The 26,867-nt window shown below is 45.1% G+C and overlaps 1 protein-coding gene across 1 annotated transcript; it reads left to right on the forward strand.

Annotated features, from left to right (window-relative positions):
- The first annotated feature begins 1,477 nt into the window (after positions 1-1,477).
- FOLR1 (folate receptor alpha) lies at positions 1,478-7,922 on the forward strand. Its single transcript, XM_005578945.3, has 5 exons — positions 1,478-1,561; positions 3,959-4,134; positions 6,894-7,082; positions 7,235-7,370; positions 7,520-7,922. Exons 2-5 carry the CDS (start codon positions 3,967-3,969, stop codon positions 7,798-7,800), a joined length of 774 nt encoding a protein of 257 aa, XP_005579002.3. The 5' UTR covers positions 1,478-1,561; positions 3,959-3,966; the 3' UTR covers positions 7,801-7,922.
- The last annotated feature ends 18,945 nt before the right edge of the window (positions 7,923-26,867 follow it).

Below are 26,867 nucleotides of genomic sequence, written 5' to 3' on the forward strand. Positions count from 1 at the left end.
GCGAGCTGAGATTGTGCCATTGCACTCCAGCTTGGGCAACAGAGCAAGTCTTTGTCTCAAAAATAAATAAATAAATGAAAATAAAAATGAAAAAATAAAAAATTAATGTTAAGTCTCAACCCCAAAGTGAACACAGGATGTATGTAACATGTATGTTTGCTTAGTACACACGCATGTGACTCCCTTTCATGGACATTCATAGCTTCTCCTGTAACCCATTAATATGTATGCTAGCCAACCTATTTTACATAAAACTTCTGTCCCACCCTTCCTCCCTCAAATTGCCTGCTTTTGGTCTCAGCCAAAGGTTCCACTTACCAGCCTGCATATTGCAACCCAACATAAGAAATAATATTGTTTCCAAATATATAGATCTGGTGATTTTAAGTTGACACTTCCCAGATTGTCACAAGATTCAGGTATGGCTCACACCCTATGGTTGCAGGGCACAAGCTAGGATCTCCTGGGAACTGATCTCTTTGAAGGCCCTAGAAGGCCTCCCTTCTTGGTTGATTTTCCTCCAGAGATCCAACTGCCTTCTCAGGCTCCCCTGCCTGCCTCCTCCTCGGTCCTGACCTGTGGCATTGCCCAGGTTACTGGGCCCCCATCTTCCCTGCACTTACTGCCACTCATAGGCTGATGGTTCCCACACCTGCATCCAACCTGGACTCCTCCCCTGAGCTTCCCCTCTGCAACCACTTCCCCCTGGGCCAAGGGCACACAGGCACCTTGACAAAACAGTGTTCTGTGTTTCTTCCTGCCCAAACCTGCCCCTCCCTCTCCTTTTTCCCATCTGTGGTACCACCATGGGCTCAGAGAATAAAAAAATGAAGGCTTTTTGTCATTGACTGGGGTGGGGATGGAGGGAAGAGTTATCCCAGAATCATAGGTGCTGTAGAAAGGATACCTGAGTTGCTGGGAGAGGGGGTCTGTGAGTTGGCGATGGAAGGAGAGCTTGGCCCTTCAAACAGCTGAAGATCTGATCAAAAGATTCAGAACATCTGTGATTTTGTGACTGGCAATGAGTGACACTTGGGCTCACGGGGTTGGGGAAGTTGGGAGATTTGGTGGCTCTACAATTTATGGCCTTTTGAGATCCTTGCTCTCTATAGCTGTCTGGGAGGTTGGAAACCCGGGCTCTAGTCCTTGCCCTGATCCTCCGGATCTCATTTTCCTCATCTATGTAACAGGACAGAGGGGTTGGAAACTGATGAGATTAGCTCAAAGGATCCTGGCAGCTCAGGTTGCAAGATTTTTTTCAGACCTGAGCATTTGGGAAAAAATGGGGTAGGTGGAGCTTAGGGACTAGCCTTAGGCCTGTACTGTTAATTCACCCCCTCCCACTTCCCCATGGAGGCTTGGTTGGTGCTCACAAGCAATAATTAACTGCTGAGTGGCCTTCGCCCAATCCCAGGCTCCACTCCTGGGCTCCATTCCCACTCCCTGCCCCACTGCCCGTCTCCTAGGCCACTAAACCACAGCTGTCCCCTGGAATAAGGCAAGGGGGAGTGCAGAGCAGAGCAGAAGCCTGAGCCAGACCAAGAGCCACCTCCTCTCCCAGGTATGACACTCCCCATCGCCCTTCAGAGGCCACACACCCTATAGTACTCCCAGCATGTGTTAAGGATTTGCTGAACTGGAAGGGCCCTCTGTTTGCCTGAAGCCCAGAGAATCTTGAAGTGGAGACTGAGGCCCAGACCAGAGTGTGGCCTGCTCAAGCTTAAATGACAAGTTAGTGTTCATCTCCCTGAACTAGTACCTGGGCTCTAGCCCTTCAGTCCAGCACTGAGTTCTCAGCTCTTCTAGTCTGGGGCCCCAAGGTTGGGGGTGGGGGTCATGATTGTTGGTGGGGAGGGGTCACAGCTGGACCAAGACCTGAAGGTGAAACTAGGAAGGTGGGAAGGGGGCTTGCGGAGTGATGCTGGTCAAAAGGACAGGAAGAGAGCCTGGCTTCAGAAGCAGCCACGGCAAGAGAGACTACTGACTGAACAGCTGGGCTCCACTGAGGGCTGGGGAAAGGATTTTCTCAGCCCCCATCCCCAGCACTGCATATTGGCTGCACCCATGAGAGCCTCAGCACTGTGAAGGTGCAGGGAGCAAAGGCCAAAAGAGCTCTGGCTTGAACTTGGGTGGTCCCTGCTGTGTGACTTGGGGCATGGCCCTTATCTGTGCTCAAATGCTTCTGCAAAGATTAAACTGGCTATCCTTTGTTGATTTCCCCTTCTTACATTTAATCCTTGCAGGAGAAAGCTAAGCCTCAAGATAGTTTGCTTCTCTTTCCCCCAAGGCCAAGGAGAAGGTGGAGCGAGGGCTGGGGTCAGGACAGGCTGAACGGGAACCCTGTGCTCTAAACAGTTAGGGTTTGTTTCCCAGGAGCTAAACCCAAAGGATCACCTGGTACTCCCTGAGAGTACAGATTTCTCTGGCGTGTCCCTCAAGGTTAGTGAGTGGGTCCACAGAGGCATGACTGGATCCTGGAATGAATGAATCAACCATGAGAGAATGAATGAACACTGGAATCAATAGAGTAGCAGAATAATGGATTGTGGAGCAGGAAGGAGAGCTGCTGGGTGGGAGTTCAATTCCAGGCCTATCTGAACCCTGCTGTGCAGTCAGCCTGGAGACAGCCCAGCTCAGGCCCTGCCTAGACCCCTGTCAAGGAGGCCTGTCAAGAGGAGAGGAGGGGCAGCACGGGGGCAAGGCAAACTTGTGAGTGGGAAAGCATGTCCACTTTAGCGACTGGTATGTGGAAGATGAGTTAGAGGAGACAGATGGAGAGAAGTCATAGGAAATAAATTCCGAGCATTTTAGGGGGACCCAGACACCTGGTGACCAGTGGAGTGAAGGAAACAGTCACCTCCCAAAATTCAGTGTCTGAGGTCAAAGGATTGAAGTTCCGTGATGACCAAGGAGAGGCCAGCTCTGTGGTAGGGGGCACAGGAGCTCTCCAAAGCCCCAGGGCTGTCTAGCTGGCTGCCCCCTGCCAGCCCCTGTGCCCTGTGACCCCCGTCCTGCCCCGCCCCGCCCCAAGATCCCATGGTTTCCAGGAGGGGCCTACAAAACTAGCTTGAGTGATGAGGCTAGAAAGGGCTGGGACCAAGGTTTAAAAAGCAACTATGAAAAACCACACTGCAGCCCCCCAGCTAAAACATTTTTATAAACTTTTTGTTTTGTTTTGTTTTTTGAGATAGAGTCTCACTCTGTCACCCAAGCTGGAGTGCAATGGCACAATCTTGGCTCACTGTAACCTCCGCTTCTTGGATTCAAGTGATTCTCCTCCCTCAGCCTCCTGAGTAGCTGGGACTACAGGCACATGACACCGCACCCAGCTCATTTTGTATTTTTAGTAGAGATGGGGTTTCACTATGTTGGCCAGGCTGGTCTCAAACTCCTGACCTCAGGTGATCCACCCACCTCAGCCTTCCAAAGTGCTGGGATTACAGGCGTGAGCCACCACGCCCAGCCCATTTTTGTAAACTTTTACAACGTGTCAAAATCTGACCTGAAAATTAATGTGAGCTTATGTATAGTTTTAATTTATCCCACCAGTGTAACTGTTTCACCCCAGAACATACACTTGATTATTGGGTATATGAAAATTATATTATATTTGAATCACCTTTGATGAAATCCTAAAAAATTTTAACTCTGAAACATTTGAATGAGGCATTGTGGACCTATGACAAACTCCTGGCTATTTCTGCATTTTGACCAAATCCATCCTTGAATTATATCACTTGAACCTCGTGATCACCTGGAGAAGGCAATGAGGCTCAAGCCAGGGAGGGGTGGTATCTAATCCCACCTCTCACTGGGTCTGGGAAAACTGAGGGAGATGGGGGCAGGGCTCTATCTGCCCCAGGCTTCAGTCCAGGCCCCACCCTCCTGGAGCCCTGCGAACAACTTAAGGCCCCACCTCCGCATTCCTTGGTGCCACTGACCACAGCTCTTCCTTCAGGAACAGACATGGCTCAGCGGATGACAACACAGCTGCTGCTCCTTCTAGTGTGGGTGGCTGTAGTAGGGGAGGCTCAGACAAGGACTGCACGGGCCAGGACTGAGCTTCTCAATGTCTGCATGAACGCCAAGCACCACAAGGAAAAGCCAGGCCCGGAGGACAAGTTGCATGAGCAGGTGGGCCAGGGGGTGATCTGGGGTGGTGAGGGACTGGCTCAGGCAGAGGAAACCAGGACATGGGAATGTCAAACTCCATTCACTGGTGAAGTGAAGGCAGACAGACCCACAGGAGGAGCCCTTCAGTTTGCATTAATATGGGTGACTATTTCACAGACACTGTGTGCCAAATGTCGGTACAATGCCAACAGTTCACCTTCTTGATTGTTGAGTTTCCGCATGACATAGATAAGGAAGCAGGCCCAGAGGAGAGCCTGGGAAATGAAGTTGGAGTGACTCATCCTGGGGTTGCTTGATTTAGGGATTTAGACTTTGAATGACTCCTCCAAAGATCCGAGGGAAGAAACTGCATACTGTGCATAGTGGCCTCTTTTCTGCCAGCCCTAAACAGCTCAAGAAGGGAGAGTCTCTCACATTATGAGGCTGGGTGCGAAGCATTCTTTTTTTTTTTTTTTTTTTTTTCCTGAGACGAGGTCTCTATATGTTGCCCAGGCTGGTCTCAAACTCCTGGACTCAAGTGATCCTCCCACCTCGGCCTCCCAAAGTATGGGATTACAGAAATGAGCCATACCCCTCCTGAAGCATCTTGGTTCATGCATCTAGCAAAACTTTGGGCTGTGTCTCTCAACCACATTGGACCTGAGTTCTCCCTATAACATTTATTTTGCTACCACCCGTTTAATATCCTGAACATGATGATATAACTAAAGAAAAAGCAGAGGAAAAGTAATTTGTAGTCCGGTGTTATGGCTCACGCCTGTAATCCCAACACTGTGGGAGGCCGAGGTGGGCAGATCACTTGAGATCAGGAGTTCTAGACTAGCCTGGGCAAGATGGCAAAACCCCATCTCTACTAAAAAAACACAAAAAATTAGTCAGGTGTGGTGGCACATGTAGTCCCAGCTACTCAGGAGGCTGAGGTGAGAGGGTCAACTGAGCCCAGGAGGCAGAGATTGCAGATCGTGCCACTGCACTCCAGCCTGGGCAACAGAGTGAGACCCTGTCAAAAGAAAGAAAGAATGAAAAAAAAAAAAAGAAAAAGAAAGGAAAGGAAGGAAAGGAAAGGAAAGAAAGAAAGAAAGAAAGAAAGAAAGAAAGAAAGAAAGAAAGAAACAAAGAAAGAAAGAAAGAAAGAAGGCAAGAAAGAAACAAAGAAAGAAAGAAAGAAAGAAAAAGAAAGAAAGAAAGAAAAGAAAGAAAGAAAGAAGAAAGACGAAAGGGAGGGAGGAAAGAGAGAGAAACTTGTAGTATGCATTTCTTTTTTTTTTGTTTTTTCTTGAGATGGAGTTTTGCCCTTGTTGCCTAGGGTGGAGTGCAGTGATGCAATCTCAGCTCACTGCAACCTCCACCTCCCAGGTTCAAGTGATTCTCCTGCCTCAGTCTCCTGAGTAGGCACACACCACCACATCCAGCTAATTTTCTGTTTGTTTGTATTTTTAGTAGAGATGGGGGTTTTACTATGTTGGCCAGGCTGGTCTCGAACTCCTCACCTCATGATCCGCCCTTCTTGGCCTCCCAAAGTGCTGGGATTATAGGTGCGAGCCACCGCACCCGGCCTTAAGTGCACATTTTATTTATTTATTTATTTATTTATTTATTTATTGACATGGAATCTTGCTCTGTCGCCCAGGCTGGAGTGCAGTGGCACAATCTCAGTTCATTGCAACATCCGCCTCCCGGGTTCAAGCAATTCTCCTGCCTCAGCCTCCAGAGTACCTGGGACTACAGGTGCCTGCCACCACGCCCAGCTAATTTTTGTATTTTTAGTAGAAATGGGGTTTTGCCATGTTGGCTAGGCTGTGGTCTCCATTCTTGACCTCAAGTGATCTGCCCACCTCCACCTCCCAAAGTGTTGGGATTACGGGCGTGAGCCACTGTACCCGGCCCACATTTTAATATTTAGCTCATCAGCCTTAAGTAACGAGATTCAGAAAGCTTGAGGATAGCCACACAGGAGCATAGATTCCACTCATCCTGAATTTCACAGCCATCACAAGTTAGTTTTTAAGGAAAAATAGTAGTTCCTAAGTTGTTTCTCAATAATTTATAATAAAAATGACATCCGCAATTGATTGGCTATACATTGTTTTTTGTATCACAAATTCCGGGAACAGATAATGGGTGAGGCAGCTAGTCAGGGACAAAACACCTCCTGAGTAGCTGGGATTACAGGTGTCCGCCACCACACTTGGCGAATTTTTGTATTTTTAGTAGAGACGGGGTTTCACCATGTTGGCCAGGCTGGTTTCAAACTCCTAATCTCAGGTGATCCACCTGCCTTGGCCTCCCAAAATGCTGGGATTACACGAGTGAGCCACTGCACCAAGCCTGAGGTTACAATTTAAATTGCTTTTTTACCTTCAAATCTTTGTCACCTCAGTGAGGCTTAATCTGACCACACTATTACACTGCAAGTCCCCATCCTTCTCCCTTGCTTAATTGTTGTCCAAAGCAATAATCAGGTGATGTGTTCATTGTTGTAACTCTAGTTTCTACGCAAGTACCTGGGTGAGAGTAAGTAGGATCTCAATAAAGGTTGAATTAACAAATTTTGTAATGACTGCAACTCCAACAGGAGCTCCCTTCTGGGCTCCCACAGTCTCTGACGGCCCTCTCCCCTAAAGAGGTCCCAACAGCAAGTATTTTCCTGGGTGACTTCCAGTGGGCTGGGGAATGAAGGACTAAGAGGGGAGACACTGCATGTGGAATATTCTGGCTGTTCTGGCTGTGGACCGAGTCCTGTGTCATCCCCCATCCAGTGTCGTCCCTGGAAGAAGAATGCCTGCTGTTCTACCAACACCAGCCAGGAAGCCCATAAGGATGTTTCCTACCTATATAGATTCAACTGGAACCACTGTGGAGAGATGGCACCTGCCTGCAAACGGCATTTCATCCAGGACACCTGCCTCTACGAGTGCTCCCCCAACTTGGGGCCCTGGATCCAGCAGGTATGCATGGCTTCCTGTAGGTACAAGACCTAGCGGAAGAGCTGAACTTTCCAGGCATCTCTGCAGGCTGCGATCCCAGCTCCAGTTCTATTCAGGGCTGGGTTGCTGGGATTCTTGAACCTGAGCCCTTCTTTTGTAACAAAATCTCCCAGGTGGATCAGAGCTGGCGCAAAGAGCGGGTGCTGAACGTGCCCCTGTGCAAAGAGGACTGTGAGCAATGGTGGGAAGACTGTCGCACCTCCTACACCTGCAAGAGCAACTGGCACAAAGGCTGGAACTGGACCTCAGGTGAGGGCTGGGGTGGGCAGGAACGGAGGGATTTGGAAATGGAGGTATGTGGGTGTGGAACAGGGATGTGACAATTTGGGGTTGTAGGGCTGGCAGACTCCAAGATAGTTCTGGGCCCTGTGGATAAAGGTCTTCCTTCTTCTCTACAGGGTTTAACAAGTGCCCAGTGGGAGCTGCCTGCCAACCTTTCCATTTCTACTTCCCCACACCCACTGTTCTGTGCAATGAAATCTGGACTTACTCCTACAAGGTCAGCAACTACAGCCGAGGGAGTGGCCGCTGCATCCAGATGTGGTTCGACCCAGCCCAGGGCAACCCCAACGAGGAGGTGGCGAGGTTCTATGCTGCAGCCATGAGTGGGGCTGGGCCCTGGGCGGCCTGGCCTCTCCTACTTAGCCTGGCCCTAACGCTGCTCTGGCTGCTAAGCTGACCTCCTTTTACCTTCTGATACCTGGAAATCTCTGCCCTCTTTAGCCCCATAGCTCCCAGCTATTTGGTTCCTGCTCCTTGGTTGAGCCTCTGACAGCCACTTCGAATAAACCGGACACCGCACATGTGTCTTGAGAATTATTTGGGTATGAATGGGAACGTGACTGTTTTGTTTTCCAATTCCCGTTGATTGAAACCAGTGAGACTGGGCCAATTCCTAGCTCTGACAGTTGCTATGAACTAACCTGATACTTAACTATTCTTCTAACTTAGGAGACATTCGTAGCTCTCAATTTCATTTTTCACTATAGCTCCAATCTAGAGCCAAGCCCAGGAATTTTTTGTTTGTTTTGAGACAGGGTCTCACTGTCACCAGGCTGGAGTGCAGTGGCATGATCTTGATTCACTGCAACATCTGCCTCCTGGGCTTAAGCAATCCTGCCACCTCAGCCTCTCAACTTGAGACCACAAGCATGTGCCACCACACCTGGGTGTTTTTTGTTTTTTGTTTTTTTTTTGAGATGGAGTTTCGCTCTTGTTGCCCAGGCTGGAGTGCAATGGCATGATCTCAGCCCATGGCAACCTCTGCCTCCCAAGTTCAAGTGATTCTCCTGCCTCAGCCTCCCAAGTAGCTGGGATTATAGGCATGCGCCAGCATGCCCGGCTAATTTTGTACTGTTACTAGAGATAGGTTTTCTCCATGTTGGTCAGGCTAGTCTTGAACTCCCGACCTTAGGTGATCTGCCTGCCTCGGCCTCCCAAAGTGCTGGGATTACAGGCGTGAGCCACTGCGCCTGGCCCCACCTGGCTAATTTTTACATTTTTTTTGTAAAGAGGAGATCTTGTTATGTTGTCCAGGCTGGTCTCAAACTCCTGGCCTGAAGCAAACCTTTCATCTCAGACTTCAAAAGTACTGGGATTACAAACATGAGCCACCATGCCCAGCACAATCTCAGCTCACTGCAACCTTTGCCTCCCACATTCAAGCAATTCTACCTCAGCCTCCTGAGTACCTGGGACTATAGGTGTGGGCCACCATGCCTGGCTAATTTTTCTATTTTTATTAGAGATGGGGTTTCGCCATGTTGGCCAGGCTGGTCTGGAACTCCTAACCTCAGGTGAACCACCCACCTTGGCCTCCCAAAGTGCTGGGATTACAAGTGTGAGACACCATGCCCAGCCTAGCTCAGGATTTTATCATTTAAACTGAACGTAAGTCTCCCAGGGTTGATTCCTGTGCTGTGCTCAGCTCTCCAAAAGAAAAGATGGGAAGGCTGTAGCCAGCATGTTTTGGATGGGTTGCTGGGAAGAAGGTAAGGGTGGCAGCAAGAGCCATACAGCACTAACAGCTAATACCCACAAAGCATTATCTGCTAGGCACTATCCTACCTAAATTGTTTATATCGATGATATGTAGATACTACTGTCTGCATTTTCCATATGTAGAAACAGACACATAAATTAAAGAACATTGCCTGACCAGGCGCGGTGGCTCACACCTATAATCTCAGCTCTTTGGGAGGCCGAGTCGGGCGGATCACCTGAGGTCAGGAGTTCGAGGTTAGCCTAGCCAACATGGCAAAACCCTGTCTCTACTAAAAATACAAAATGTAGGCCGGGCGTGGTGGCTCACACCTGTAATCCCAGCACTTTGGGAGTTTGAGGCAGGTGGATCATGAGGTCAAGAGATCGAGACCATCCTGGCTAACATGGCAAAATCTGTCTCTACTAAAAATACAAAAAAATTAGCCAGATGTGGTGGTGGGCGCCTGTAGTCCCAGCTACTTGGGAGGCTGAGGCAGGAGAATGGCGTGAACCCAGGAGGCGGAGCTTGCAGTGAGTCAAGATCGCACCACTGAACTCCAGCCTGGGTAACAGAGCGAGACTCCATCTCAAAAAAAAAAAAAAAAAAAAAAAAAATTACGAAACAGCCCGACGTGGTGGCATGCGCCTGTAATCCCAGCTACTCGGGAGACTGAGGTGGTAGAATCTCTTGAACCCGGGAGGCAGAAGTTGCAGTGAGCCGAGATCGCACCATTGCACTCCTGCCTGGGCAACAGAGCGAAACTCCATCTCAAAAAAAAAAAAAAAAAAGAACATGCTCTTTCCCCTCATGGAGCGAATAAATATGTGTGTGTGTGTCTTGAAGGGATAATGGTTCCGTGGCTGACCAGAGGAGCTGAGCCTAACCTGCTCTGCCAGAGCTAGGACTGGAACCCAAACTTTGACTCCTAAGCAGGTTCCAAACTAATAATCTGAAGGGTTTTAAGGCAGTGTTCTCCATTAAATATAGTTTGTAACCTTTGTATTAAGCCAGGTTATGTTACAGTAACATTCCTAATATTTCTGTGGCTTCATACAACTCACCTTTTTGGGTTCTTTGTTTGTTTGTTTTCTTTTGTTTAAAGACAGAGAGTCTCTCTCTGTCATGCCAGCTGGAGTAGTGGCGTGATCATAGCTCACAGCAGCTTCAAACTGGGCTCAAGTGATCTTCCTGCCTCAGCCTCCTGAGTAGCTGGGACTACAGGTGTGAGCCACAACATCCAGCTAATATATACGCATATAAAATATGTATTGTATATATGATAATAAAGACAGGATCTCACTATCTTACCCAGGTTGGTCTTGAACTTGTGCTGAAGTGATCCTCTCAAAATGCTGGGATTACAGGTGTCAGCCACTGCGCCTGGCCACAAATCATGTTTGTTTCTTGCTCAAGCTACAATGTTTAATGTGGGTTATCAGAGGGATTCTGTTCATTTCTCTTTCCTGGACTACATTAGCAGCCAGGAAGTTCTGCTTCTCACTGGAGGCCCAGGCTGATTGGAGGCTCCATCTTCTATGAGACAGGAAGAGGGAACTTGGCGAATTCCATAAGGCTCTTCAGATTTCCACCTGTCACTTATATCATTGGCCAAATCAAGTCATGAGCATGCCTAAATTCAAGAAGACCAGGAAAACATGATCTTATCATGTACTTGGAAGGACAGGAGAATCACAAGGTTTGCAACAGACCTAATGATGACTACAAAGACCTCATTATTTTCTGGTCAGTTTCTATTTCTGACATGGTCATAGTTACAAATTTAATTTTTCAGCTAGATCCTAGTAAGAAGGAGGACCAACTCTTTAAACCTATGCAAATAACTACATCAACCCAGGCTGGGCATGGTGGCTTATGCCTATAACCCCAGCACTTTGGGAGGTTGAGGCAAGTGGATCACTTGAGGGCGGGAGTTCAAGACCAGCCTGGCCAACATGGTGAAACTCCATCTCTACTAAAAATACAAAAAAATAAGCTGGATATGAAGGCACATGCCTGTAAACTCCAGCTTGTTGGGAAGCTGAGGCATGAGAATTGCTTGAATCCAGGAGGTGGATGTTGCAGTGAGCCAAGATCGTGCCACTGCACTCCAGCCTGGGCAATGGGCAATGGAGTAAGACTCCGTCTCAAAAACAAAACAACAACAACAACAACAAAAAACCAAAAACAACAACAACAAAGAAAACTACACACACACACAGAAAAAACCAGAAAAACTACATCAACCTGAAAAGTGGAGCAATCCACTGCTGACCGCCCAGGGTAGTCTTGTAAACAAGGTCAATTGATGCATCATGTTCTCTACAGGATCAGTGACACCATTTACAAATATGATTTGTTGGCCGGGCACGGTGGCTCAAGCCTGTAATCCCAGCACTTTGGGAGGCTGAGATGGGCGGATCACGAGGTCAGGAGATCGAGACCATCCTAGCTACGGTGAAACCCCATCTCTACTAAAAAATACAAAAAACTAGCCGGGCGAGGTGGCGGGCGTCTGTAGTCCCAGCTACTCGGGAGGCTGAGGCAGGAGAATGACGTAAACCCGGGGGGCAGAGCTTGCAGTGAGCTGAGATCCGGTCACTGCACTCCAGCCTGGGCGACAGAGCGAGACTCCGTCTCAAAAAAAAAAAACAACAACAAAAACCCAAATATGATTTGTTTACAGATATATTTGGATTAGTGGAATTTAAGATAAGTACCATCTAAAACCAATTTTTTTCTTTTTTTGAGACAGAGTCTCACTCTGTCACTAAGGCTGGAGTGCAGTGGCACAATCTCGTCTCACTGAAACCTCCGCTTCCCGGGTTCAAGCAATTTTCATGCCTCAGCCTCCCAAAAAGCTGGGATTTTAGGCATGTGCCACCACACCCAGCTAATTTTTGTATTTTTATTAGAGACGGGGTTTCACCATGTTGGTCAGGCTGGTCTCAAACTCCTGGCCTCAAGCAATCCACCTGACTTGGCCTCCCAAGGTGCTGGGATGACAGGCATGAGCCACTATGCCCGACCTATTTCTTTTACTTATTTATTGTGTGTGTGTGTGTGTGTGTGTGTGTGTGTGTGTTGGTTTTTGTTTTGAGACGGAGTCTCTCTCTTGTCCAGGCTGGAATGCAGTGGCGTGTTCTCGGCTCACTGCAATGTCTGCTTCCCAGCTTCTCCTGCCTTAGCCTCCTGAGTACCTGGGACTACAAGCATTGCGCCACCATGCCCAGCTAATTTTTGTATTTTTAATAGAGACAGGATTTCTCCATGTTGGCCAGGCTGGTCTGGAACTTCTGGGCTCAAGCGATTCACCCACTTCGGTCTCCCAAAGTGCTGGGGTTGCAGCCATGAACCACCAAGCCTGGCCCACTTACTTCTTTTTTGGACCAAAAGTATAAGTGATGAATGCAAAAATTGATAAATTGGACTTAAAATTCAAAACTCTTGCTCTTTAAAAGACAGCCTTAAGAAAATTAAAAGGCAAGCAACAGACTGGAGGAAATATTTACAAAACACATCTGATAAAGGATCTGTATTCATAATATACAAAGAACACTTACAACTCAGTAATTATAAGGCAGTTGACCCAATCAAATAATGGGCAAAAGAAATGAACAAACTTCATTAAAGAAGATACACAGGTCGAGTGCGGTAGTTCATGTCTGTAATCCCAGCACGTTGGGAGGCTGAGGCGGCCGGATCACATAAGGCCAGGAGTTCAAGACCAGCCTGGCTAACATGGCAAAACCTGTCTCTACTAAAAATACAAAAATTAGCCAGGTGCGGTGACGCATGCCTGTAATCTCAGCAGCTCGGGAGGCTGAGACAAAAGAACTGCTTGAAACTGGGAGGTGGAGATTGCAGTGAACTGAGATCGTGCCACTGTACTCCAGCCTGGGTAACAGAGCGAGACTGTCTCCGAAAAAAAAAAGAAGATACACAAATTATGAGTAGTTACACGAAAAGATGCTCAACATTATTAATCATTAGAAAAATGCAAATTAAACCCCCAGTGATATACCATTTTATACCTATTAGAATGGCAATAATAATAAGATAGGCAATAACGAATGTTGCTGGTGGGGGTGTAAAATGGCACAGCCCTTTGGAAAACAGTGTGGCAGTTTCTCAAAAAGTTAAATGTAAAACTACCATACAACCCAAAATTCCACTTCCAAGTATCTACTCAGGAGAAATGAAAATGAACATAACAAAACTTAATTATGAATATTCATAATATTAGGTACCATTATGCGTAATAGCCCCAAGCTGGCAATAACATATATATATATATGATTTTTATTTTTTTGAGACAGAATTTTGGTCTTGTTGCCCAGGCTGGAGTGCAATGGCATGATCTTGGCTCACTGCAACCTCCGCTTCCTGGATTCAAGCAATTCTCCGGCCTCAGCCTCCGAAGTAGCTGGGATTACAGGCACACACCACCACGCCTGGCTGTTTTGTATTTTTAGTAGAGACAGGGTTTCACCATGTTGACCAGGCTGGTCTCAAACTCCTGACCTCAGGTGATCCACCTGCCTCGCCTCCCAAAGTGCTGGGATTACAGACATGCACCACTGCACCTGGCAATAGCCTAAATTTTTAGCAGCTGGTGAGTGGATAGACAAAATGTGGTGAATCCATACAATAAAAGACTGTGCAGCAATGAAACGTGATGACACTTGCTATGTCGTGGATGAGCCTCAAAAACATTATGCTAAGAGAAAGAAGCCAGACCTAAGAGGCTTCATGTGGTTGATTTCACTTACATGAAATGTGCAGGAAAGACAAATTTATAGAGACAGAAAGTAGAGTAGTAGCTGCCTGGGGCTGGAAGTGAGAACAGGGATTAATTGTAAATGGGCATGATGGGGGATGAAAATTACTGAGGGGATGATTCTGAGTTTCTGTGGGGTGTGCACATGAGGGAAAGTATTCTAAAAAATTTGGCATGTGGCTCCATAAAAATCTATCATCTGAGACAAACTCCATTCCCAATCTTTAAAAGATTGGTTGGAGGCTGAGTGTGGTAGCTCACGCCTGTAACTTCAGCACTTTGGGAGGCCAAAGAGGGTGGATGGCTTGAGCTTAGGAGTTTGAGACCAGCCTGGGCAACATGGTGAAACTCAGTCTCTAGAAAAAAATACAAAAATTAGCTGGGAGTGATGGCGCGAGCCTGTAGTCCCAGCTACTTGGGAGGTTGAGGTGGGAGGACCTCCTGAGCCCGGGGAGGTTGAGCCTGCAGTGAGTGGTGATTGTACCACTGCACTCCAGCCTGGATTGACAGGGTGGGACCCTGTCCTCCCCACCAAAAAAAAAAAAAAAAAAAAAATTTGATGGGATTTGGCAGTTAAGGAGCGAGTCTATTCTTGGTGTAGATGTAGATAACACCATTAGAGATGTTTAGTAGGTGGCCCATTGACCAAGGACCTTTTTTTAAAAAGAGTGTTTATTCCAGCTGGCAAAGGTAAGGTTTGCTAAATTGAGTGTTACAGACCAGAGCCAGGGGAAAGAAAAAGGCTATATCATATGACTAGTCCCCCAAAAAATTAAAGAAAAGGGAATATGAAATACATTACCAAAAATACCAAGACAATAACCACAATCATATCTCTTTCATTAACTTTACTCCTTCATTTTCTATTTACATGTTCTTGGGCTAGCATCTTCCCCCAGAGAAGTCTTCTGCCTGAGGGCTGAAATTTTGCTAGAAATCCCTAGTCTCAGTACTCTGATAGGTTGACTCAACCAAGTGTTAGTTTACAGTGATGATGTCAGATACACGGGTGTATTTCCTGTCAGCAAAGTATAGCAGGTATGTTTAAACAAACAAGAGGGGAGAACAGAAACTAGTTGTTGAGCTGGGTGTGGTGGCATGTGCCTGTAGTCTCAGCTACTTGGGAGGTTGAGGTGGGAGGATAGCTTGAACCCAGGGAGGATGAGGCTGCAGTGAGTAGTGATCATACCACTGCACTCCAGCCAAGGACCAAGGACATCAGAGTGAGACCCTGTGTCAAAAAAAAAAAAAGAGAGAGAGAGAGAGAGAAAGAAAGAAGGAAGGAAGAAAAAAGAAAGAAAGAAAGAAAGAAAGAAAGAAAGAAAGAAAGAAAGAAAGAAAGAAAGAAAGAAAGAAAGAGAGGGAGGGAGGGAGGGAGGGAGGGAGAGAGAAAGAAAGAAAAAGAAAGAAAGAGAAAGAAAGAGAAAGAAAGAAAAAAGAAAGGAAGAAAGAAAGAAAGAAAGAAAGAAAGAAAAAGAAAGAAAGAAAGAAACCAGTTGTTGAGAGTATCAAACAGCCCGGCCAATCTATTCATTTTCAATATCATAATGAAAGAAGAATATTCACTGGGGTGTACTACATAACAGCACAAACTTACTGGTGAGTGCTAGATTTCATGAGGTCTCAGATGATGGCTACATAGAACCTATTATTAGAACCTGGGGAGGGAGCAAGGGACAGGGAGGGTTAGTCTTCTCAACCGATTTAACTAACTTTTTTCTTAATTTTTAGACAGTCTTGCTCTGACACCCAGGCTGGAGTGCAGTGGCGTGATCTCAGCTCACTGTAATCTCCGCCTCCCAGGTTCAAGCGATTCTCATGCCTCAGCCTCCTGAGTAGCTGGGACCACAGGCATATGCCACCATATCCAGCTAATTTTTTTGTGTTTTTGGTAGAGACGGGATTTCACCATGTTGGCCAGGCTGGTCTCGAACGCCTGGCCTCAAGTGATTCACCTGCCTCGGGCTCTCAAAGTGTTGGGATTACCAGTGTGAGCCACTGTGCCTAGCCTAACTTATGTTTGATAATTCTATGTGTCTTCTCTATTTGGCTGAGCTCTGCAGGTGATATAGATAATGAATGTATTTACAAATCTTGAGGGCCTTATAGTCTATTTTGTAACATGTGTACTACAATTGGTACCAATAATACAAGGTTAAACTATGGAATAAAATCAACATGGGCATAAATTTGACAGTCATCATGTAAGGCCTTGTACATGAATATGAGTCTACTTTTATCCTTCCAGGAAGGTCCACAATCATAGTCACAACGCTTTACTTTGCATAAAAATAATCTTGACTGGGTGTGGCAGTTCACACCTATACAGCCTGGACAACACAGTGAGATCTCGTCTCTACAAAAAATCAATAATTAGCTGGGCATGGTGGTGCACACCTGTAGTCCCATCTACTTGGGGAGGCTAAGGCAGGAGGATCACTCGAGCCCAGGAGGTCAAGGCTGCAGTGAGCAGTGTTTGTGCTACTATACTCTAGCCTGGGTGACAATGAGACCCTATCTAAAAAAAAAAAATACCGTCTAGAGGGAATGAGCCCCTTTTTTTGGTCTGACATCTTTCTCTACTTTGTGGACATGATGGACAAGGCAGCTTATAATACTGATAAACTAATTTTTAAAATATGGAGCATGCCAATTATACCTAATTATTTTTAGCATCCCTCCTTGTATCCTTCTTTACTTATGAGTGCTATGCTGTGTGGGAGAGAATTTTTGGTGTAATCCAGTAGCTGTCTGGGAAGTGTGAGATGATTTTGTTGTTAAAAAAAAAAAATGCCTTGGTCGGGCGCAGTGGCTCACGCCTGTAATCCCAACACTTTGGGAGTCCAAGGCAGGCAGATCATGAGGTCAGAAGATCAAGACCATCCTGGCTAACACGGTGAAACCCCGTCTCTACTAAAAATACAAAAAATTAGCCAGGTGTGGTAGCAAGTGCCTATAGTCCCAGCTACTCGGGAGGCTGAGGCAGGAGAATGGTATGAACCCGGGAGGTGCAGGTTGCAGTGAGCTGAGATCGCGCTGCTGCACTCCAGCCTGGGCAACAGAGCGAGACTCTGTCTCCAAAAAAAAAAAAAAAATGCCCTGATAGTTATATTATTCTGAATTAGGACCTGATCTTGGAGGACAACAGAAAAAGTGTTCTCTGGGAAAGGCCTTCATCTTGGCTGTGTAAGAAAACTATATTTTACAACAACCTTGTCATTAGGAATTCTAACTTCTTTATAGGTGAAGAATCCTCTTGTTTTATGTTATATCATGACCCAAGACTGTGACATGAGTCAGCACAACAGGAAAGGGAAAAAAAAAAAAAAGAAAAATAACATGCTTTTTGAGAAGTGAAATTCACATTCAGTTTACGTAAGGACCTAAACTCTGCTGTCAGGGGAAAACATAAAGGAAATAAAAAATAACTTTTGTTTCTTCATGTTAAGAGTAGACTTATACTCAAATATTATACTCAAAGATGATTTTTTACGAGCAGCCAGTATTGTTTAAAGCTTTCTATTTCTTAAAACAGAAGTCATCTGAAGAAGCACTTTTAGAAGGGCAGAATAAGGACATTTGAAAATTCATTCCTCCATAAAAGCAAGAAAAACACTGGCAAAAATGGTCAAAATCAACTGTTTTCACTGAGTGCAGTGGCTCACGCCTGTAATCCCAGCACTTTGGGAGGCCAAGGCGGGAAGATCACCTGAGGTCAGGAGCGTGAGACCAGCCTGGCCAACATGGTAAAATCCCATCTCTACTAAAAGTACAAAAATTAGCCAGGCATAGTGGCAGATGCCTGTAATCCCAGCTACTTGGGAGGCTGAGGCAGGAGAATTGCTTGAACCCGGGAGGCGTAGGTTGCAGTGAGCCAGGATCACATCGCTGTACTTCACCTGGGCGACAAAGTGAGACTCCGTCTCAAAACAAAAACAAAAACAAAAAAACCCCCACAACTTTTCTAGAACTCTTAAAACTAACCAAAAATTTCAAAAATCTAAAGAATATTTGTGAGTGATGTCACCAACATGGTGGACTAGGAAGCTCCTGACCCTCTACCCATGAACATACCAAATAAATCTCTTTACCTCTGACAGAAAGCCAGAGGGAACTCCTCTGAGAGCCAGCTGAGAGACTCCTACCCATTGAGCAATTAAGGAAACATCCACACCATATGGATAGGAAAAGCTGAGGCACACTCGGGCACAGACCTCACCCCAAGCACTATACCATAAAAGTGGGAAAGAAATCCCAACACCCAGCTTCTCCCTGTGAAGAGATGGCATTAAACCTCACATCTACTGCCCTAACTCTAAATGCTCCATTGTTTGGCTCTTAATTCACCAACTTGGGAAGTGGAGAGAATTAGACCTGAACAAGTCTCTCCAGACAACAGGAAAAAAGCAACTTTTTTTTTTTTTTTTTTGAGATAGAGTCTCACTCTGTTGCCCAGAGCTGGAGTGCACTGGCACGATCTCGGCTCACTGCAACCTCTGCCTCCTAGGTTCAAGGGATTCTCCTGCTTCAGCCTCCTGAGTAGCTGGGATTACAGGTGTGGTGAATTACAGGCATGCACCACCATGCCCGGCTAATTTTTGTATCTTTATTAGAGACGGGGTTTCACCATGTTGGTCAGGCTGGTGTCGAACTCCTGACCTCGTGATCTGCCGCCTTGGCCTCCCAAAGTGCTGGGATTAAGGGTGTGAGCTACTGGGCCTGGTCAAAAAGCAAGAGTTTTATATTAGCACTTAAGTATTGCCAAGAGCTTCATTCCCTGTGATCAGTACAGAGAAGGGACTTTAAAATGCAGCTCCTGTTTCTCCCTGGAAGGGACACACTCTTCCGGTAGCTACTTGATGGTGTGGCTTCTAACTAATTTGCACTGGGGAGTTAAAGGTTCAGACAGATATTAACCTGCAGCCAGCCTGAGAAGCAGACTGGCACTTCCCAATCCTTCTCCCCAGCTCACTCCAGCAATACCCCCAAGTATATAAATACCCCTTGGAAGGAGTTTGTCCACACATCAATTGCCCCAACTTTCATAGCTTCAACCCAAGGGACTGCATCCTAAACTTCCTAGCTCTGGGAGGAGCTAGACGACAAGAAAAAAGTGGCAGCTTTATATGGGCATGTAAGTATTTCCAAGGGCTTCATCCCCCAGGGGTGGTGCACAGAAAGGGTTTTTAAAAATGCAGCTCCCCTGTAGTCCCAGCTACTCGGGAGGCTGAGGCAGGAGAATGGCATGAACCCAGGAGGCGGTGGAGCTTGCAGTGAGCGGAGATGGCGCCACTGCACTGCACTCCAGCCTGGGCGACAGAGAGAGACTCCGTCTCAAAAAAAGAAGAAGAAGAAGAAAAAAAAAGCAGCTCCCAGCAGGGCATAGGGGTGCATGCCTGTAATCCTAGCGCTTTGGGCCGGGCGCGGTGGCTCACGCCTGTAATCCCAGCACTTTGGGAGGCCGAGGTGGGCGGATCACAAGGTCAGGAGATCGAGACCACGGTGAAACCCCGTCTCTACTAAAAATACAAAAAATTAGCTGGGCGCGGTTGTGGGCGCCTGTAGTCCCAGCTACTCGGGAGGCTGAGGCAGGAGAATGGCGTGAACCCGGGAGGCGGAGCTTGCAGTGAGCCGAGATCGCGCCACTGCACTCCAGCCTGGGCGACAGAGCTAGACTCCGTCTCAAAAAAAAAAAAAAAAAAAAAAAAAAAAATCCTAGCGCTTTGAGAGGCCGAGGCAGGCGGATCACTTGAGCTCAGGAGTTCAAGACCAGCCTGGGCAACTTGGTGAAACCCTATCTCTACAAAAAATAAAAAAATTAGCCCAATGTGGTGGTGCATGTCTGTAGTTCCAACTAGTCCAGAGGCGGAGGTGGGAGGATTGCTTGAGCCTGGGAAGCGAAGATTGCAGTGGGCCACTCTACTCCATCTTGGGTGACACAATGAGACCCAAAAAAAAGAAAGAGAGAGAAAGAGAGAAGGAAAGAAAGGAAGGAAGGAAGCAAGCAAGAAAGGAAGGAAGAGAGAGAGAGAAAGAAAGAAAGAAAGAGAAATGCATCCCCCATTAAAAAAAAAAAAGAAATCCAGGTGTGGTGGCTCATGCCTATAATCCCAGCACTTTAGGAGGCTGAGGCGGGTGGATCACCTGAGGTCAAGAGTTTGAGACTAGCCTGGCCAACATGGTGAAACCTTGTCTCTACTAAAAATATAAAAATTAGCTGGCATAGTGGCAGGTGCCTATACTTCCAGCTACTTGGGAGGCTATGGCAGGAAAATTGCTTAAACCTGGGAGGCAGAGGTTGCAGTGAGCCAAGATCATGCCACTGCACTCCAGCCTGGGCAACAGAGGGAGAGTCCATCTGAAAAAGAAAAAAAAAAAAAAAAAGCCAGGTGCAGTGGCTCATACCTGTAATTCCACCACTTTGGGAGGCTGAGGCAGGAAGTTCACTTGAGGCCTGGAGTTCAAGACCAACCTGGGCAACATAGCAAGACCTCATCTCTCTCTCTATATAAAGCAACTTCCTGTTTCTATTTGGAAGGGGTTTTTGGCATGCATCGAGTGCACAACTTTTCAGTTACCTCCCACAGGTCTCCATCCTAAACCTTTTAAGTCTGTGAGCAGAAGGGACTAGGTATATGTGAGTTTTTTTTTTTTTTTTTTTTTTTTTGAGACAGAGTCTTGCTCTGTCATCCAGGATGGAATACCGTGGAGTACAGTGGTGCGATCTCAGCTCACTGCAACTTTTGCCTCCCAGGTTCAAGTGATTTTCCTACCTTAGCCCCCTGCCCCCAGTAGCTGGGATTACAGGCATGCACCACCATGTCCAGCTATTTTTTTTTGCATTTTTAGTAGGGACGGGGTTCTACCATGTTGGTCAGGCTGATCTCGAACTCCTGACCTCAAAAGATCCGCCTGCCTTGACCTCCCAAAGTGTTGGCATTACAGTCGTGAGCCACTGCGCCCAGCCATATGTGAGTCTTTCTAGATCACAGAACAAACAGATAGTTTTAAATTGGTGCACAAACAGTTCTAGGGCTATGCTTCTTTGGAACAATTGGGAAAAGGGGAGGGAACATCTAGTTCCCATTTTCTCTCCCAAAGGGGCTTACAGTACACTTCCAGTGGCTACTTGATGACCTAACAGCGAAGAAACTTGCACCAGGGAGATCATGGAGCAAACAAACAATAGCCCTATTACAGCTTTAGCAAGGGAACTTCATGAAACTTTCCTCTGGCTCACTCCTTAAATAAATCCAGGTCTACTCATTCTTCCAGGAAGGAGCTTGGCCATGCACTGAGTGCCACAACTTCTATGGCTCCAACCCTGGGGACTGTCTCCTTAATGACCTAGCTCTTGAAGTTAATGGAGCTTTGCATTCCTGGGTGGGCTGAGACCACAGAAAATGAAGAGGTGAACATATAATAGGCACGCTTCCAACAGCTATTTCCCCAGGATCAGAAGGCACAACCTGGATGTTAGCATAGGCATTTGCCACAGATCTTCTCCTCAGCTTAATGCAGAGAGAATGGGAGATAGACACCTGTATTCAGCTTTACCATAAAGATAGAAGTAGCTGAAACACACACACAACACTCCAACATTTCCAGCTACACCTACAGAGTCTGGCTCCTGCCTTCCTGGTCTGAGAATACTGAAATGATATGACATAAACTCCAGGGGGCCACCAAAAACAGAATAGAGGCCTGGACAAACACAAAGACTTGAGAGGTACCTTAAAATCTCTGGTCAGACAGATAGGTGAGAGCCTTCTTCTACACGAGGCCAGTCGGACAAGACTGAGAGAGATAGTGATATGGTCAGGCTTTGTGTCCCCAGCCAAATCTCATCTTGAAGTATAATCCTTATAATTCCCATGAGTCAAGGGAGAGATGAGGTGGAGGTAACTGAATCATGGGGGCAGTTTCCCCCATGCTGTTCTTGTGATAATGAGTGACTTCTCAGGAGATCTGATAGTTTTATAAGGGGCTCCTCCCCCTTTTCTTGGCACTTCTCCTTCCCGCCGCCTTGTGAAGAAGGTGCCTTGCTTCCTCTTCGCCTTCAGCCGTGATTGTAAGTTTCCTGAGGCCTACCCAGCCATGCTGAACTTTGAGTCAATTAAACCTCTTTCCTTTATAAGTTACCCAGTCTTGGGAAGTTCTTTATAGCAGTATGAAAACAGACTAACACAGATAGTTATTTTATCTTATGTGCAGAAACCAACACAGAGAGTCAAGGAAAATGAAGAAATAGAGGAATATGTTCTAAATAAAAGAACAAGAAGAATATCCAGAAACTGACCTGAGTGAAGTGGAGATATGTGATTTACCTGATAGAGAATTCAAAATAATGATCATGGAGATGCTTACTGAGGTCAGGGGAGCAATGTAAGAACAAACTGAAAATTTCAATAAAGAGACAGGAAGTATTTAAAAAGTAAATAATAGAGCTGAAGAATACTGTAACTGAAATGAAAAAAATCAATAGAGGGGTTTAATAGTAAACTAGATCAAGTAGAAAAAAAAATAGTGAATTTGAAGACAGGTTACTGGAAATTACAAAATCTGAGACCAAAAAGGAAAAAATAATAAAAAAAGAGTGAGGATAATTTAAGAGACTTATGGACCACCATGAAGCATAACAACATACACATTATCAGTATGTCAAAAGGAGAAAACAAAGAGAAAGGGCTAGAAAACATATTCAAAGAAATAATGGCAAAAAACCCCCCAAACCTGGGGAAAGAAATAGAAATCCAGATCCAGGAAGCCCAAAGGACATCAAATAAGATTAATCCAAAGAGACCCGCATTGAGACACATCATAATCAAACTGTCAAAAGTTAAAGACAAAGAGAGAGTTTTGAAAGCAGCAAGGGAAAAGTGAAATATTACATGCAAGGAAACCCATAAGATTATCAGTGGGTTTTCAGCAGAAACCTTGCAAACCAGAAAGAATTAGACTAACATATTCAAAATCCTCGTAGGAAAAATAAATTTTAATCAAGTACAATACCAAGTAACCCTGTCTCCCAAAAAGGGAGAATGATAAAGACTTCCTCAGACTAACAAAAGCTGAGAGAATGTATCACCACTAGATCTGTCTTATGAGAAATGCTAAAGGGAGTTATTTAAGTTAAAGAAGGGGATGCTAATTTAGTAGCATGAAAATATATGAAAGTATAAAACTCACTGGTAAAAGTAAGTACGTTGTCAGGCCTGACGTGGTGGCTCACACCTGTAATCCTAGCCAACGCAGGTGGATCACCTGAGATCAGGAGTTTGAGACCAACCTGGCAAACATGGTGAAACCCTGCCTCCACTAAAAACACAAAAATTAGCTGGGCACATGCCTGTAATTCCAGCTATTTGGAGGGCTGAGGTAGGAAAATCACTTGAACCCTGGAGGCAGAGGTTGCAGTGAGCTGAGATCATGAGACTGCACTCCATCCTGGGTGACAGAGCAAGACTCTGTCTCCAAAAAAAAAAAAAAAAAGTATGTTGTCAAATTCAAAATATTTAAATACTATAATGGCAGTAGGTAAATCAACTTTATATCTCTAGATAAAGGTTGAAAGATCCTAGCTACTTGGAAGGCTGAGGCAGGAGAATTGCTTGAACCCAGGAGGTGCAGGTTACAGTGAGCTGAGATCGCACCACGGCACTCAAGTTTGGGCAACAAGAGGGAAACTCTGTCTCAAAGAAAAAAAAGGTTGAAAGAAAATCTAGTTAAAACAAGTAAAGCTACAGCACTTTGTTAAGAATACAAATTATTGGCCGGGCGCGGTGGCTCAAGCCTGTAATCCCAGCACTTTGGGAGGCCGAGACGGGCGGATCACGAGGTCAGGAGATCGAGACCATCCTGGCTAACACGGTGAAACCCCGTCTCTACTAAAAAATACAAAAAACTAGCCGGGCGAAGTGGCAGGCGCCTGTAGTCCCAGCTACTTGGGAGGCTGAGGCAGGAGAATGGCGTGTACCCGGGAGGCGGAGCTTGCAGTGAGCTGAGATCCGGCCACTGCACTCCAGCCTGGGCGACAGAGCATGACTGCGTCTCAAAAAAAAGGAATACAAATCATTTAACTTTAGAGAGCTGAGGCAGGAGGATCACTTGAGCTCAGGAGTTTGAGACCAGCCTGGGCAACAGAGTGAGACCTTGTCTCTACTACACAGGTGTAATTTGTACCTGTACCTGTATAGGTAATGTAATGATATTGACAAAGAAATTTAAGACAAGAATTGTTAAGAGACAAAGGAAGTCATTTAAAAGTGATAAAAGGGTCAATCCATCAAGAAGACATAGCAAATATAAATATAAATGCAACTACCAACAGAGCCCAAAACACATGACACAAAAAATAACAGAATTGAGGAGAGAAATATATTATTCAACAATAACAGTTGGAGATTTCCATATCCCACTACCAGTAGTATTTAGAAAAACTAGGCAGTAGAGAACTTGAACAACACTATAAACCAACTAGACCTATCAGATATCTACAGAACACTCCAACCAAACAGCAGAATACTCTTCTCAAGTACACATGGAACACTATATTTTGAGCCATTAAAAAAGGTATCAATAAATTAAAAATAATTGAAATAGAAGAAAATATCTTTCCTGATCACAATGGAATGACATTAAAAAATAAGAAAAGAACATTTAGGAAATTTACAAGTATGTATAAATTAAATATACTCCTAAATAACCAGTGAGTTAAAGTGTAAATCACAAGGAAAATTAGAAAATGCTTTAAGATGAATGAAATGAAAACACAAAATACCAACACCTATGAGAGGTAACTAAAACAGTGCTTGGAGAGAAATTTAGATTTGTAAATGTCATATAAAAGAAGAATAATCTTAAGTCAATAAGCTAACCTACTACCTTTAAAAAAAAAAAACAAAAAAAAACAAAAACAAAAAAACAGAGAAAGGGTTGGGTGCAGTGGCTCATGCCTATAATCTCAACACTTTGGGAGACCGAGGTGGGTGAATCACTTGTGCTCAGGAGTTCAAGACCAGCCTGGGCAGCATGGCGAAGCACCGAAAATACAAAAATTGGCCAGGCGTGGTGGCGTGTACCTGTAGTCCCAGATACTTGGGAGCCTGAGGTAGGAGAATCGCTTGAGCCTGGGAGGTGGAGGTTGCAGTGAGCCAAGATGGCACTGCACTCTAGCCTGGGCGACAGAGTGAGACCCTGTCTCAAAACAAAACAAAACAGAAAAAGATGAGCAAAATAAACTAGGAAAAAGCAGGAAATAATAAAGATTAGAGCAAAAATAAATGGAATAGAGGATAGAAAAACACCAAAAATCAACAAAATCAAGTTAGTTCTTTAAAAAGATCAACAAAACTGATGAGCTTAAGCTAGATTGAGCAAGAAAAAAGGAGAGAAGAATCAAATCAATAAAATCAGGAATGACAAAGGGAAGATCAGTACTGACCTTACAGAAATATAAAGGATTATAAGGGAATAGTATAAAAAATTGTACGCAACATATTAGATAACAATGATAAAATGAACAAATTCCTATAAAGTCACAAACTACCAAAGATAACACAAGAAGTAAAGAATACAAATAGACCTGTGACAAGTAAAGAGGTTGAGTTAGTAATTTTAAAATTTCCCACAAAGAAAATTTCAGACCCAGATGGCCTCAGTGGTAGTTTCTACAAAATGTTACTTATTTTTATTTATTTAATTTAATTTAATTTAATTTAATTTAATTTAATTTAATTTTAAAGACAAGGTCTCGCTCTGTCACCCAGGCTGGAGTGCAGTGGCAGGATCACAGCTTCCTGCAGCTTCAACCTCTTGGGCTCAAGCAATCCTCTCACCTCAGCTTCCCAAGTAACTGGGATTACACGTGCATACCACCATGCCTGGCTAATTTTTTTTTATTTTTAGTAGAGACAAGGTTTTCCAGGTTGGTCTCGAACTCCTGAGCTCAAGTGATTCTCCCACCTCTGCCTTTCAAAGATGACAGGCATGAACCACCGCACCTGGCTCAAATGTTTAAAGAACAATTCACACCAATCCTTCACAAACTCTTTCAAAAAATAAAAGGAGGGAATATTTCTCAACTCATTCTGTAAGTTGTATTATATGAGCCAGTGTTACCCTATTATAAAATCGGACACAGATATCACAAGAAAAGTAAACACAGATCAATATTCCTTATGAATTAAGATGTAAATCTTCTTAAACAAATACTAGCAAATTGAATCCAGCAACATGTCAAAAGTATATACTATTTTTTTTTTTTTTTTTTTTTTTTTTGAGACGGAGTCTCGCTCTGTCGCCCAGGCTGGAGTGCAGTGGCCGGATCTCGGCTCACTGCAAGCTCCGCCTCCCGGGTTTACGCCATTCTCCCGCCTCAGCCTCCCGAGTAGCTGGGACTACAGGCGCTCGCCACCTCGCCCGGCTAGTTTTTTGTACTTTTTAGTAGAGACGGGGTTTCACCGTGTTAGCCAGGATGGTCTCGATCTCCTGACCTCGTGATCCGCCCGTCTTGGCCTCCCAAAGTGCTGGGATTACAGGCGTGAGCCACCGCGCCCGGCCAAAAGTATATACTATTACCAAGCAGGATTTATTTCAGGAATGGAAGTTGGTTTAGCATCCAAAAATCAATTGATGTTCACCATATTATTAGAATAAAGGACAAAAACCACGTGATCATCTCTATTAGTGAAGAAAATCTTGTTTGACAAAATTCAATATCCTTTAATGATTAAACAAACGCTGAACAAACTAGAAGTAGAAGAGAACTCAACCCAAAACCCAATGAAGAGCATCTCTGAAAAAAACACATAACATCGTATTCAATGGTGAAAGGTTTTCACCCTAAGATCAGGAATAAGAAAGGGATATGTACTCTCACCGTGTCTATTTAACATTGTACTGAAGGTTGTAGCTAGGGCTATTGTTCAAGAAGAAAGAAATAAAAGGTATCCAAATTGGAAAGCAAGAAGTGAAACTATTTTTA

Source organism: Macaca fascicularis, chromosome 14, assembly GCF_037993035.2.
Source record: "Macaca fascicularis isolate 582-1 chromosome 14, T2T-MFA8v1.1".
NCBI classification, from domain to species: Eukaryota; Metazoa; Chordata; class Mammalia; order Primates; family Cercopithecidae; genus Macaca; species Macaca fascicularis.